At 39.2% G+C, this 15,338-nt stretch overlaps 1 protein-coding gene across 1 annotated transcript in view; it reads right to left on the bottom strand.

Moving 5' to 3' along the window:
• Positions 1–15,338, bottom strand: part of FAXC (failed axon connections homolog, metaxin like GST domain containing) — a 67,375-nt gene that overhangs the window by 26,725 nt on the left and 25,312 nt on the right. Inside the window, exon 4 of the mRNA XM_036765727.1 lies at positions 8,075–8,292. Coding sequence (XP_036621622.1) covers positions 8,075–8,292 — 218 coding nt within the window. The remainder of the gene's footprint in view (positions 1–8,074; positions 8,293–15,338) is intronic.

The following is a 15,338-nucleotide window of genomic DNA, read 5'->3' as shown; positions in this document are numbered from 1 at the left end:
TACAATATGCTGAGGATACAAATACCCTGAATGAGACAATCGTCCCTCTCAAGAATTTTATGTTGCAATGAGGGAGGCAGCAAGTTAGTCTAGTTCCAAACCACTCACTGATGGAGGGACAGCTTAGACAATCAAGGTGTCTTCTCTGGGCATTTCCAAGTGAGTGTCATTAATGGAAGAACCTATATAGCTAAGCAAGGTAGAGAGCACTATCATTAAAATAATTGTTTCCAAATCTGCAGTTCGCTGGCCTTTGAGTGAAGTCCACATCAAAAGCTGTGGAAAACTAGAAATAAGCCTGGAAATATCTTATCATACAAGGCATTGAACAGAAGAGCAATATAGAGTATCAATAGAGAAATGCAAACTAAGTAATTTAAGACATTTTGTTCCGGGGAAAGTCTTAAAATAAGGAAAATCAACCCAGAACAACAATACGCAAGTACCATGGCTTGGGGGCTTTAAACCCCATCTTTGCTTCTATCTTTTATACAATGTCTATGCTTTCTTCTCAAATTAATGATAGCTAGCTAGCATTTATTTAGCACTTTAAAGTTTGCAAAGCACTTTCCATATATTATCCCATTTGATTCTCAGAATAAACCTAGAAAGTAGGTGCTAATTATTATAGATGGAGGTTAAGTGACTTGCCCAAGGATACCTGGCAAGCAAAGAGTTGAGGTAACATTTGAACTCAGGCCTTCCTGACTGAAGCTCCAATACTCCACTTCGATACCTAGATGCCTCCATTCATACACACACACACACACACACACACACACACACACAATGAATTTCCTATGTTTTGTATGATTGCTCATGTATAACCTACATCAAATTGCAGTTGGGGGGGCAGGAGAAGGGGAAAAAAGAGAGAAAATTTGAAACTCAAAAAACTCTTTTTAATGAATGTTAAAAAATTATCTTTACTTGTAATTAGGAAAAATATTATTTAAAAATAATAAGGATTTCCTTTTAAAGGGTTAATACACAGATTAGAACAACAGATCTGTTAAATTTTTTCATTCAGAAAGTCCTTTTCAAGTAAAAGTAATGTAGATGGAATGGATTAAGGAAAGTAAAATTTAACTATGAAATTAGAAAACAGTCCTCTTTATATTACAGAGCCAAAGAACCATGGAATGTTAGAGCTGCAAGGACTTTTGAGATCTTGTAGTCTACTTTTCCCCAACCTACAAATTGTGGAATCATTCCAAAGGACTGTGAAATCAGCATGATAAATAAGCATTCTATAGACAAAGTGTCTCATTTTTTCACACGATGTATATTACTATTTTCCATGTTTATAGATACTCCTATGATATCAAGATATTAGGAGACACCCTGTTTTCCAGAGCAAGGTGTGCCTTGAGCTTGGCATAACAATTCTTTGCACTCACCCTCTGGATGATCTCAGCCACCGCAAAATCCCAGAACTGTTTCACATAATTATTGTACTGCCTTGATCAGCACCAGGTGTTACCTGAGCTCAGATAAGCACCTGCCATATCCATGTTCTGGACATGAAGCCCTGCTTTGATTCAAACTTGTCACGTCGTCGTGGTTACCCCTCATCATCAGGGCTACAGCTCACTAAGGAGCCAATGGTATGAGTATTGAGATTTGGCCACACTAAAGTGGGACGCCACCCCACTAGGGGTGAGGCCTGGCACACGTGTCCTTGCTTGCAAGTCGTCTCCCTCACTTTGATAATAAATTTCTGTTAGATTCCTTACTCTTCTGTCTCTAGCCTGCTCTGTTCAGCTCCAGCCATCCACAGGTTAAAGGCTGATTTCATCCAGCTGATGATGAGTAATAAAATAAAAATGTATTTGTGAGTATTACAGAATTCATAGTAGTTTTTCCTTCATAACGTATTCTCTCAATCAACTGATACTAATCGTCCAGCTACCATCATATGGTAGTCCAAGAAATATTTTGACATTAAAAAGGGATCCTCATTAGCAGTATGTTGGAGCCATCTCAAATCAGCTCACAAGAACTCACCGATTGTTAAATTCTCAGTGTGAGCATTTATGCCCCAGAAATCAGCAACTGTTACAAACCAAGGGCTTCATTTTTTGTTTTGTTGACTATCTAGATTTAAGAAAGTGATAGAGAAAATGCTAATGATGCAGATTAAACATAAAAGTGTGTCATGCATAGATTATTTTGAAAGCAGGTTTTCAAATATTTTCCCTGATTCTCATGTTCAGAAAGCTTGGACCATTTCACAAATGAGGCCCACAGAGCTTAAGGGACTCGACCAAGATCCCATTTTTTTGGAACTGGAGACCATGTCTTCCAGGTCACACTTGGCCTACTGTATCATGCTACCTCTCATGTGAAGTCTGAAATCAACTAACAGAAAAATGGCAGCTAGGTGGTGGCATTGGACTTAGAATCAGGAAGAATCATCTTCATGAGTTTGAATCCAACCTCAGACACTTACTAGCTATGTAATCCTGGGCAAGTCACTTCACCCTGTTTGCCTCAGCTCCTCATCTGTAAAGTGAGCTAGAGAAGGAAGTGGCAAACCACTCCAGTATCTTTGCCAAGAAAATCCCAAAAGGAGTTATGAAGAGTTGGATATGACTGAAAACGACTGACCAACCACAACAGGAAAACAATATATCCTTTCTTGTTTTCAGCTTTCAAATTCTCAGAGTATAATTCTGACCCAATGCTACTCACAAAAACAACACTTCGGGTGATAAGGTTTGACACGTGAATCAACAAAAATACATCTCCTGGGTTTGTGCTTTCTCACATGGGGTCCACTCACAGAGTCATGGTTCTGGCTCAAAACTTAACCTTCATTTAAAGGGAGCCCCTAAAGAGCTAAGAAAAGTACCCGCACATCCCCTTTCCTGACATCTTTGCCCATCTAGAAAAAAAAAGCATTTGACATCTGAGATAAGCTAATGGCAACAAGAAAGGTAAACACTTCTTTGTCAAAGACTCCCTATTGCCGGGTCCATAGAATCATAGGTTTAGCACTGGAAAGCCACGAGTCGGACTCATTTTATAAAGGAAGAAACAGACACGGAAAGATTAAGCAACTAGCCCAGCATTGCACAGCTAGCAAATGCCAGAGATGGGACCTGAACCCAGGCCTTCCTGACCCCAAGTCCAGCACCCTAGCCGCTCGTTCACGGTGCCTCTAATAAGAAATGGGTCTCGGACCTATTGTCAACACTGGCAAGATGAGAGAGAGGCCGAGCCCATCTGTTTCCCCAGAACTTCCCTTTATCCTTCTGCCACCCAAGGGGTCGCTCTGCCTACCTGGTCCGCTCAGCCCTGCACCGACAGCGTGTCACAGCTTAAGAGAAAGTTGGGGCAAAGGAGGAGTATTCTTCCTTTCAGTGCCGCTACTCAGTCATTTTTCAGTCATATTCAACTCCTCGTGACCCCATTTGGGGTTTTCTTGGCAAAGATACTGGAGTACTTTGCCGTTTCCTTCTCCAGCTCATTTTACAAATGAGGAAACTGAGGCAAAGAGGGTTAAATGACTTGCCCAGGATCACACAGCTAGTAAATGTCTGAGGGCAGATTTGAACTCAGGAAGATGAGTCTTCCTGACTCCAGGCCTGGGGCTCTCTGCACTATGGGGCTTAACTGCCTCACTTCCTTTCAATAGCCTTACCTTAAGAGAGCATCCTGGCTATGCTTATCTATCAGCAAGACCCTCTTTTCAACCTTTTTCTAGAATGAAGATGTCCTCACATCTTCAAAGGAGAAATAAAATCCTTTCAGAACATTTTATAGGGTAGCTAGGTGGTGCGGTGGAGCACCGGCCCTGGAGTCAGGAGGACCTGAGTTCAAATCAGGCCTACTTGATTTGTAGTTTGCTGATTTCCAAGGTGTAAATGTTCACACTGAAAATTTAACAATCAGCTCAGGCCAGTTGGAGCTGGCTCCAGCATACCCCTATCTGAAATCCTATAATTATAACCCTTGTGCAGAAACTTAACAAAGTAACAAGTCATTAGTCAAAGACATCTGTGTACTTGGAGAAAAAATGTTGACATTGTTTTAATCAGAAGTTATCTCATGGTAAAAAAAAAAAACTACTGCCTTTTAATTATATATATACAGGGAATCTCAAAAGTCTTAGGGTAATTTTAAACACCTGAATAAGAGTGAAATTTTAAGTGATTTTTTTTATTTTAAGTTTTAATAACTGTTAAAGCTCAAAATTGTCCTAAGACTTTTTTTTCAAGGCAATTGGGGTTAAATGACTTGCCCAAGGTCACACAACTAGCAATATCTAAGGCCACATTTGAAATCAGATCCTCCTGACTAAAGGGCTGGTGCTCTATCTACTAGGCCACCTAGTTGCCCCTGACCTAAGACTTTTGGGACACACTGCAATATGCAAGCCTTGAGGGAAAATCATAAACTAGAAACTTTTGTTTCCTATAGGCCACCATTACAGTGTAAAATGATACAATCATGTCTTTTTCAGTATCAGCTACAAAGGTATTGAAGTGGATAGAACATTATACTGGGAATCACAAAGTCCTTAGTTCAAATCTTCCCTTAAATATTAATTCACTGTCTTAATTTCCTCATACATAAAATGAGGGAGTTGGCTTCTAAGGCAAAGGCCCTTAACCTGAGGTCTGTAAACTTGTTTCTTGTTCATATTTTAATAATTGTATCTAAATACAATTGATGTGACATTTTAAAAGTTCAAGAGATATAGTTTCTGGGTAATTTAATCATTTTATTAATAAGGCTAGCATGTTTATTAATAAAAAGAGGTCAGTGACACTCTGGAATGCTCATAGTGGCAGGCTCACAGTTTATATGCTCTAGGAAGGGTAGGTATTCCTGAGAGTGGCAGTCAACTCTGGTTAACAATTAACGGGAAAATGAATATTATAATGAGATGTGGGCTCATCTAATGAGGGTCTTGGGGGTATGTGACTTGGATCACCCAAGTCTTCATTAAAGAGACATCAATTTCCATATTACCTGTCTAATAAAAGGAAGAATCTACATTTTCCCAGACCTGTCTGAGCAAACACAATGAGCAGGAACCCTTCCATTAGCCCAAATTTAGAATTTCTTTTGCTGTCTAATTAGTTCCTACCTGGGTAAGTCTTTGAGCAAAATTTTCCCACACTAGTTTATTTCTGGATGAGGAAGTAGAAAAGGGTAAAAAACCTTGGTCCTTATTCAATAATTAGTTATTAATACAAGAGAGAAATAATCATCTCTCATTGGTTTCCTCTGTAATCCTATATATTTTATTTTATACACTTAAAAACATTCCAAGAAAGGGTCTATAGGCTTCACCAGACCAAAAAGAGCTATGACCAAAACAACCAATGACTCATTGATTTCCTCTGTGATCCTATATATTTTATTTTATGCACTTAAAAACATTCCAAGAAAGGATCTATAGGTTTCACCAGACCAAAGGGAGCTATGACCAAAAAAAAAATAGTAAGAACCCCTGCTCTAAGGTCTCTTACGGCCCTGAATCTGTCAACTTACTTTCTTATAAACCATATATTCTGCTCTCTTCCCCAACTCCAACTTTCTTCTAGTCTGGCTCATTCCCTTTCTTTCTCAAACACTCTCTCCCTAGCTTCACTGGCCCCTTTGCACACCCAGAGCTCTCTGCTATACACAAATCATGAAGTCCAACATTTATGACCCACATTTATGTAGTACAATGGAGAATAGGACTGGAAGTAAGAGGAACTGGGTTCAAGGCCCAGCTTGACCACTGTAAGACCTTGGACAAGTAATTTAACCTTTCTTAGCTTCAGTTTCCTCCTCTGTTAGATAACAGAATTGGACACAATGACCTCCAATGCTCCCCTCAGCTCTACATGTATGAACAAATTGCCTATGAACAAAATCAAGGGAGCTTGTGACCTTTTGCTCCAGATATTTTCTGTCACTGCTGAATTCACCACCAGATCTGAGGTTTGAGAGGTGTCCTCCCATGGAGGAACTCCCCACCTGACATTTGTTTTTTGACTTTTACTCAAGTCTTTAATATTTCAGGGAGAGTATTCTCTCCACTAACATAGATCACCATCCATTTCTATTCACACCTTCTCATCCCTATGATTCTTGTCTGTGCCTCCCCTCAATACTCCCCGAAGGACTTATCCAATACATTAGAGGCCATCCTCTACATCTTTAACATTTGGTGGGTACCAGTACAACATTTAGGCTGTCTTCTATCACACCTCATTCTCAATGTATGACCAGTCCACCTTCATTTACAATAATACACTTCCTTAATGATGCTTCCAAACCACTTAGAATCAGAATGGTGGACTGAGAGTGGGAAGAGCCCTCAGAGGCCATCTAGTCCACTTCCATTTTACAGATGAGTAAACTGAGGCCCAGAGAAGTTCAGCAACTTGCTCAAGATGACTAAGGTATTAAATAGCATGGCTGGGACCTGACCTCAGGCTCCAAATCCAACACCCATTCAACTCTATTATGTTCAAGTGATCAAGTCATCTTTGCAAGTAGGCTGTAGTCACTTATACACAATAGACATTCCTCTATTGCCCTTTGTGTCACTTACACAAAGTCTTAGCCAAGTCACTAACAAGGTCTACAAAGTCTACCTCTTCCTTCAATGGGAGCAGGAATTTTCTCAAAGATGACCCTTAATTTCCCTTGAAAAAGGAAAAGAAACCACTAATAATCACTTTCCTTGAGGATCTGAGTCAACTATGAAAAGTGGTACATTGGAAAGGGTGCTGGCTCTGAAGTTACAGGACCTGGGTTCAATCCCACATCTGGCATTTATTACCTCCAGAACCTTGGGCAAGTCACTCAGCCTTCCAAGACCTTGGTTTTTTCAACTTTAAAATAAGGAAATTGGACTAGGTGGTCTTTAAGGTCCCTTCTGTACTAAATCTGTGATCCTAAGTTTATTTTGTCACTTTTAGCTCCTTTTCTATCTCAGAAAGTCAAAAAGATCCAAGTTCAAATCAAGCCTTAGACACTCACTGTGTGACCCTAGGCAAGTCAGTTAACCTCTGACTCACATTCTTCAACTGTAAAATAGGAGTAATTATTATTATTACATAGCACATTATCTCTCAGGATTATTGTGAGTATAAAATCAGACATTAGTAAAGCACTTTGCAAACCTTAAAACACTATTTAAATGCTAACTAACATTATTAGGAGACTAAGAGGAAAGATGAAGTGTTAGGTGTGATTTAAGCCATCAACTAATTGAGTACTGACCAATATTGAGATTACACGGCTTCTCCACAAGGCTTCACTCTGGTTCTCCTCAGGCCTAATTAAAATTGATCCTATAAAAAATGTCCATTGAAGAACTCATTACCTACATATTCATCTATTCATTAATGTCCCAATAGTTCTTTATTATTAGGAAAATGCTGGCTTCCAACTACCTCTAGAAGATTCATAAGGTTGTAGACCACCTGATATCATATACAAGGCCCCTTTAAGCAGATCATATTTATCCAAGGCCTAACCCAATGAACTTGCTGTTCCCTGTCCTTGTGTCTTACCTAAATAAGGTAGAATAACATTTTCTAATCCAAATATTGGCCTTTGGTTATTTGTTGAAACTATTATTAAGTGCTCTTCTATGGTGTGCACCAGACAATGGAGAAAAGAAAAGCCAGCCAAGGAAAGACTCATAAATTATAAAAGGCAGGGGAATTTATGCACGTAATTCCTTTATTAAGAGCTGAAATAACACTCTGGGAGCTATGCCCTAGCTCAAGAGGAATTTCTATATCATGGACCCCTTTGGTAATCTGGCAAAGTCTGTGGAACTATTCTCAGAACATACAATCTTCTTATTTTAACTAATTATTCTGGCTAACTAGGTGCTAAGTTCAGTTATTTTTACCTGCTGAAAAAGTACAAATGCTATTAACATCTCTCTAAATTTCAGCACCTGAAGAAAAGCGCCACATCCCATCCTAGTTATAATATTCCAGTTAAATAAAATAGTGATAACACAATGTGACTCATAAAGGAAAGAAATACCCCCCAAAAAACTGACACCAAATAAAAAATACTGCATAACATAAAAGGCATTGTACATTACCTAAAAGCCCCGCTAAAGATCGCATGTCCTTCTCCATCAGCATGTAGATTTCTTCCTCAGAGAAGCGACCGATGCCATGGCCGTACATTTCTCGCTTCACAATGCCTTTCGTTAGGTGACAGAGAATCCACTTGAGTAGGTCACTAAAGGGACCACTAAGAGAAAGCATCTTCTGTGTCTCATGGAGATTGTCCACCCACTGGCAATAAGCTAATGTCCTAGAAGGATGCAGAAGTAAGTTAATGAGAGTGTCAAATATAAAATGCTTCTCCAGAGACATTTGCCAATGATTCTTGAAGAACTTATTGAATTCTAGAGAAAACAACTTTATGAATGCAATGGGACTGGTCTGGTTGTTGTCCTTCATTCTCAAAGAGGATCAAAATGACTTCACTATGTTAGAGTCAAATTTCAGTGTGTCCGACTGTAGCTGGTCAGACCTATACAAGCTTGGAATGTTCTACCACAGGTTGGGCACAAATAGTTCATATGAATATCTGAGGTGGATTCTCTAAGTTTGCAAATCTTGCATTTCTCTTGAGCTTTTGCAATTCTGCTTTGCTCATAGAGCACAGCACCTTCTCTAATGTGGGCATGCCATGTTCAGCAGTCCTGGGCCAGTGTCCCCCATGGCATACAATCTATTCCAAAGTTCCAGACTTAAGAGACTACAGGATAAAATTAGAAATTCAAATGCGACTGACAATGACCAAATGCTGAACAATTTTGTATTCACAGACAATAACAATAACAAATCACATTTACATGTCGCTTTAAAAAGCTCTATAGATACGGGTCCTTTTCCCGCTTGTGTGATTTCTTTGGGATACAACCCTAGAAGTGGTAGTGCTGGGTCAAAGGGTATGAACATTCCTGTGGCCGTTTGGGCGTAGTTCCAAATTACTCTGCAAAATGGCTGGATCATCTCACAACTCCACCAGCAATGTAACAATGTTCCAATTTTCCCACATCCTCTCCAGCATTTGTCATTTTCCTGTTTTGTTATTTTAGCCAATCCGACAAGAGAGATGTGGTATCTAAGAGTTGTTTTGATTTGCATTTCTCTAATCAGTAGTGATCCAGAGAATTTTTTCATATGCCTATAGATAGCTTTAATTTCTTCTTCTGAAAACTGCCGGTTCATATCCTTTGACCATTTCTCAATTGAGGAATGGCCTGTATTCCTATATATTTGGCTCAGTTCCCTGTATATTTTAGAAATGAGGCCTTTATCAGAGACACTAGTTGTAAAGATTTTCTCCCAATTTTCCGCTTCCCTCCTAATTTTTATTGCACTGGCTTTTTTTGTACAAAAACATTTCAATTTAACATAATCAAAATTATCCATTTTGCATTTTGTAATGCTCTCTATCTCTTGTTGGGTCATGAATTCTTTTCTTTTCCATAAATCTGATAAGTAAACTATTCCTTGCTGTCCCAAATTACTTATAGTATCAGCCTTTACTCCTAAAATTATTTATAGTGGCTCTTTTTGTGGTAGCCAAGAATTGGAAATCAAAGGGATGCCCATCAATTGGGGAATGGCTGAACAAGCTGTGATATATGAAGGTAATGGAATACTATTGTGTCATAAGAAATGGGGATGATACGGACTTCATAACAACCTGGAAAAACCTACACGACATAATGCTGAGTGAGCAGAGCAGAGCCAGGAGAACATTGTACACAACCACAGATAGATGGATTCTGTGAGGACCAATCCTGACAGACTTCGTTCTTCTCAGCAACACAAGGTGCAGGCACAACTCCAAAGGACTCACGATGGAGAATGCTATCTACACCCAGAGAAAGAACTGTGAAGTTTGAATGCAGATTGAGGCACACTACATGCTTGCCTTTTTTTCTTCTCTTTTGTTTTTGTTTTTGGCTTTTGTTTTTTTCTTTTTTGGTTCTGTTTCTTCTTTCTCATGATTCATTCCATTGGTCATAATTCTTCTCCACAACTTGACTAATTCAATGAGAACTTAAGTTATACGTGGTAGTTATATGAGATTCCATGCCATCTTGGGGAGGGAGGGGAGAGGGAGGGGAGAAAATCTGGAACTCAAAACTATATAGAACTGTGTGTTGTAAACTAAAAATAAAAATAAAAAAATATTTTAAAAAAAAAGTTCTATAGATAGGCCACGGCACCATTCTACAAAACCTGCGCAATTAGGCCTCCTTGCCTCTCTATTCTATATGCTTTCTGCTTCCACTCCTGCTTTGGGGATTTTTTTTTTACTATAGAAACCTCTCCCCCCAAAAATAATAGTAATAATTTTATAGGATTTGTGATAGTCCCATTCTCTTAATGAAACTCACCTGTATATATCTGGTATATAGAGGGAATTTTTTCATTTCATAGATTCATTTGTCCAGCGTTAGACATTTACTAGCTGTGTGAACCTGGGCAAGTGATTTAACCTTTGCCTCTATTTCCTCATCTGTAAGATGGAGATGATAATAGCACCTACCTCCCAGAGCTGTTGTGATAATCAAATGAGATAATAATTGTAAAGCACTTTATTAATAATTGTAAAGCACACAGTGCCTAGCGCATAGCAACTGCTATATAAATGCTGGCTATCAATATTAGCAGCAGCAATAATCGTTTGCTTTCTAGTGTGCTACAGCCAATATGAACCTAAGAGGCATGTAAGTTAATTATTTGGGTTGTTCCTTTAGGAGTTCATAGAAAATGCTCTTCTCCGGGGCACTCATGTTTAATTTGTGTTCTGTTTAAAGAAACTACAGGATAAAATTTAAAATTCAAATGCGACTGACAATGACAATGTGAAAAAGATGTCGTTTTTTAACAATAATTCAATACACTATTGTTTATTATCTATCACCAAGACATATTAATTCATTCTACAAGAGCTTGATCTAATGACAGGCAAAAGAATTACAATGAGATTAAAGGTCATTCATGCGAAGTAAACTGATTCTTTCAGAGTAGAAGGACTACCACCTATAGCACTAGCAACAGCTGATGGGAGTTGATTTCTTACAAAAGGTAATTTAACTAATGGAACTCTGGTATCTTAGAACAAATTAATTTACGTTCACAAGATCTGAGAGAGGCGGCCTTGGAAGCAATCTAGTTCAACTATCTCATTTTATAGGTAAGGGACTGAGGCCCCCAGAAAAGTTAAGTGACTTGCCCAAGGTCACACACATACTAAGTCACAGAATTAAGTTCATATCTGAGGCCTTTACCTCCAAATCTTACACTCTTTCTTTGTACCATACGGCTTCCCTGGCCTCTATTTACTCCCTAGGAGTATCATACACAAAGAAGCTTCAGTTGAATAAATTCCCAAACATTCCTACTTCGGGCTAACGTATTTTTAAAGCATAAGACATGAAGAAGAGAAATAACCTGGGGATTAGGGATGGGGAGAGAGTTTGCTTCCGCCACGTCTCCTCTGGAAACCAATGTTCTTGACACTTCTTGCTGGGCAAATAGCCCATAGTACTCTGGAATTATTGACTGGGGATGACAGTGAGGGCCAGTTTGTAAACTAATGTTGGCTAAGCAATTAACATCATGTATCATCTTGTGAGCCTATTTCAGGAAGCTGAGACTCTCATTTTCCTGAACTTTACTGATGTTTCTGATTAGTCCAGAGAAAAGAGGCCAGAGATAGAGGACTTAATTCCCTCCAGGATTCAAAAGAGAAAGGTTAAGAGACCACCACGGAATGAAGGAAGGCGCTTAAATTACTTGAAGGAAATAAAGATAAACATCAAACCTGATGCTTTTTCTATTACCTCTTAACAAAATTGGTGGGGTTTTGATGGGTTGTTTTTTTTTTTTTGGCCTGGCCTTGTGATTTCAGCAGTGTAGGGAACTGACAATAGAAGCTGCTAGTCACCAATTGATTTGTAACTCAGAGAGCTGCCTGGGACATGGAGAGGTTAAGTGACTCACCATGGGTCACAAAGCTATTCCTTATCAGAAGCAGGGCTTGAACCCACTTCTTCTGGGCTCTAAGGACAATCTTCTATCTGCTACACCATACTACTTCTCACAAAAGAACAGAATAAAAAGCAGACCAAGGAATGGTTTTGTTTAGTGGGTTCATTTGGATACTGTCATTTCGTAGAGAGTAAGATCTTACTTTGGGGCAGCTAGGTGACCCTGGGCAAGTCACTTAATCCTCTTTGTCTCAGTTTCCTCATCTATAAAATGAACTGGAGAAGGAAATGACAAACCACTCCAGTATGTTTGTCAAGAAAACCCCAAATGGGGCCATGAAAAGTTGGACATGATGGAAAACAACTAAACAACAAGGATCTTAACGGCTAGAGAGTAACTCCATTATCATTTCACATAGCTTATGGCACAGTGAACCCTAAATATAGCAAAGGATGAGAAAAAGGGAAAACTGAGGAAAAAAAGAGACATAGTCAATAGAGATATAATCAGGGCTTGTCCATTTGGTTTATAAAAAGGACCTTTTCCACATTTGAAGGCCCTGAGGAATTTATTTCACTAACAGCACCATCATCACCAGTACATAATCTACATAATTAGAATTCACAGTTCAAAAGTTGATTTTTCTTTAAAAGATGAGAAATAGTGTGAATATAGTCTGGCAGTAGTGTATTTCACACCTGATCATGCCTTTGATACTCTTAAAGTTCCCAATGGTTTATTTAAGAAGTCAGTATGTTCATATAGAGTGTGTTACATTGAAAAACCTGTCACTTTGTAGTCTGAGGCAGTTAGGTGGCAGAGTGGATAGATAACTGGAGCTGGAGTCAGGAAGACATGAGTTCAAATCCCATCTCAGACACTTACTAGCTGCGTGTCCGTGGATAAGTCGCTTCACCTCTCTCACTTAACCCTGTTTGCTTCAGTTTCCTCATCTGTAAAATGAGCTGGAAGGGGAAATCACAAACCACTCTAGTATCTTTGCCAAGAAAATCCCAAAAGGGGTCATGAAGAATCAGATGCAACTGAAAATGACTGAATAATAACAAAGTCCTAAATTATGTTATATAAAGTATAGTGTAACAGAGATTGGCCAGTCTTTACGAGCACACACAGTAGGCTCTGTTGGATGCAATTCTCAACATGGGCTTTGGATCATGCCCAAGTATTCTGTTTCCAGTACACTCATCACATGGTGAAGAGATGGTCTTCTCACTGGGCGCTTAACTAGAATGGGGAGTGCATACAAAAGACGGCCAAAGGGAGCACCTAGGCCCTTTTCATTCCCTGGTGGTGAACAAGAAGGATGAATTGTTGTGGGTTTCCAGGTGGGAGATTTCTCCCACCACAAAACCAAGAGTATGTAGCCTAGCTGTTTTTGAGAGAGGCAGGAATAATAACTTCTGCTCTCACCTGCACCTGTGGCCATGAATATGGGCCTCTGTCTTTTGTTTGCTTGCCTGTTTTATTGGTTTTTGCCTCTTTGCATTTGTTCTTTCCCATAGCTATGATCTTATGTGCTTCAAAAGGTAGGAATGGCTAGCCACTAGGGGCCCAGGATTCAAAGGACATTCTGGATTTTGCTAGAAACTCAGAAGGGAGATATACCAGCACTGCACTGAGGGAGTGACCTAAGGGACCCCTGACACTTCAGGTTCCTGAAGACAGGACTGTACTAGCAGCTATGCCATATTTAGAAGTGAACTCGATAGAGCAAAAGTGTTTTTTCAACTGCTTTAATCTTAAAGCTAATCTTCCTGGGAATTAATGCGATAAAAGGGAGAGTTCAGAGAATTTGTACTTCTGCTCATCCTTTGTTCTCAAAGAGGACCATGATATCAGGAAGATGATGCCATGACTTGCAAGTGAATTGGATTTAAGTGAGGGAGGGCTATATAAAGTCACCAGCCTCACTCTCTTCTCAGCAGCCATCTGGGTCCAAGGGCAAGATATAAATCAGACTAGAGATAGCCCTTCTGTTATCCCTTTGTAAAATCTACTTGATGCTAATTGGCTAAATGATATAGGAAGACCAACCACTGGCAGTTAATAGTGAGGAGAACAGGAGTGTGAGCTCAAGCCAATAAACATCAGAAAGGCATCCTAACCCCTCAGGGGTGCCCCTAGAATCCTGAAGGGACACACGTAGCTAGCCTTATTAGGGTCAAAATTTATTTGTGGTATTTGGGATAAGGATGATTATTCCTATATAAGGTATATGAGCAACATGTTCTTCAGAAATTCAAGACCAGAATATGTAAATGGATACTAGGCCTGTGATTTTATTGATATAAGGAACTCCCAGATGAGGGAGCTTCTCCACCAATGCAAGTCAGCACCTTCTCTACAACTTTTAGTCTTAGAGAACTGCCTACAGCCCTGAGAGGCTAAGTGACTTGAACAGAGTCATGGAACCAGTTTGTGACAGATGGACTGGAACCCACTCTTTCTAGATTTAAGACTAGCTTGACATCCATTACACCCATTGACTTCTTCTACTCTATGACTTTGGTGCCCCAAAAAGGACACTTTAACTGGAAATAGGCAAATAATTAAAGCAAAACTGAGAGGAGGACTTAACATCATTTTCTGGATAGCTGCTTCAATTTTCTCTTTCATTTTGTGAGAGTACACATAGCCTCATATTTTAGCTTTACAGAATTCAGCAATATTTTATTATAAGGCTAATTTCATGGCCTCCAGCACATTCTGGTCCTTAGAATCACTGGGCTGGATTTTTACCCCGCTGAGGAGAGTACACATAGTTATAATTCACTAATGGAAGGGAAATGCCCACTGTGGGATTACAGGAAGGGAGAATGACTATTATAGCCTCACAGGAAGAGAATGGCCCTAAACTCAGCTCCTGTTTTTTTATGACTCTGTCACTAAGTCTATTTGGGCATGTATCCAAGAACAGAAAAAGAATAGGGGAGGGTGAAGCCCTCCCCTCAGCTTAAATGATCCTGCCAGTGGTTTCCTAGCTCCTGGGACCAGCTATGTTCATGATTTTTTAAAAACTTAAATATTGGAACTTAAATACAAAGAAAGAAAAAAAGCATGTCATGTACATAGCAGAACATGAGAAGATTTAAAATATGTAATAATAAATTTTAATTGCAAGAAAGCCTGTAAGGTAAATAATACACTTTATGTTGAGAACTGTCCCTCTTTTCTTCATGATTTTTAATAAACAAAAAAGTCTTTGCTCAGTGTCCCCAGAGCCTGTTGGCAAAAGTGATTTTTCAGAATACTCAAAAAAGGATGTTCTCCCTCAAAATAATTCCCTCATGAGAAACAAATACACAAAAAAGTTGAGTT

This window comes from Trichosurus vulpecula, chromosome 7, assembly GCF_011100635.1.
Source record: "Trichosurus vulpecula isolate mTriVul1 chromosome 7, mTriVul1.pri, whole genome shotgun sequence".
Lineage (NCBI taxonomy): Eukaryota > Metazoa > Chordata > Mammalia > Diprotodontia > Phalangeridae > Trichosurus > Trichosurus vulpecula.
This window is presented reverse-complemented; position numbering and strand designations above follow the sequence as displayed.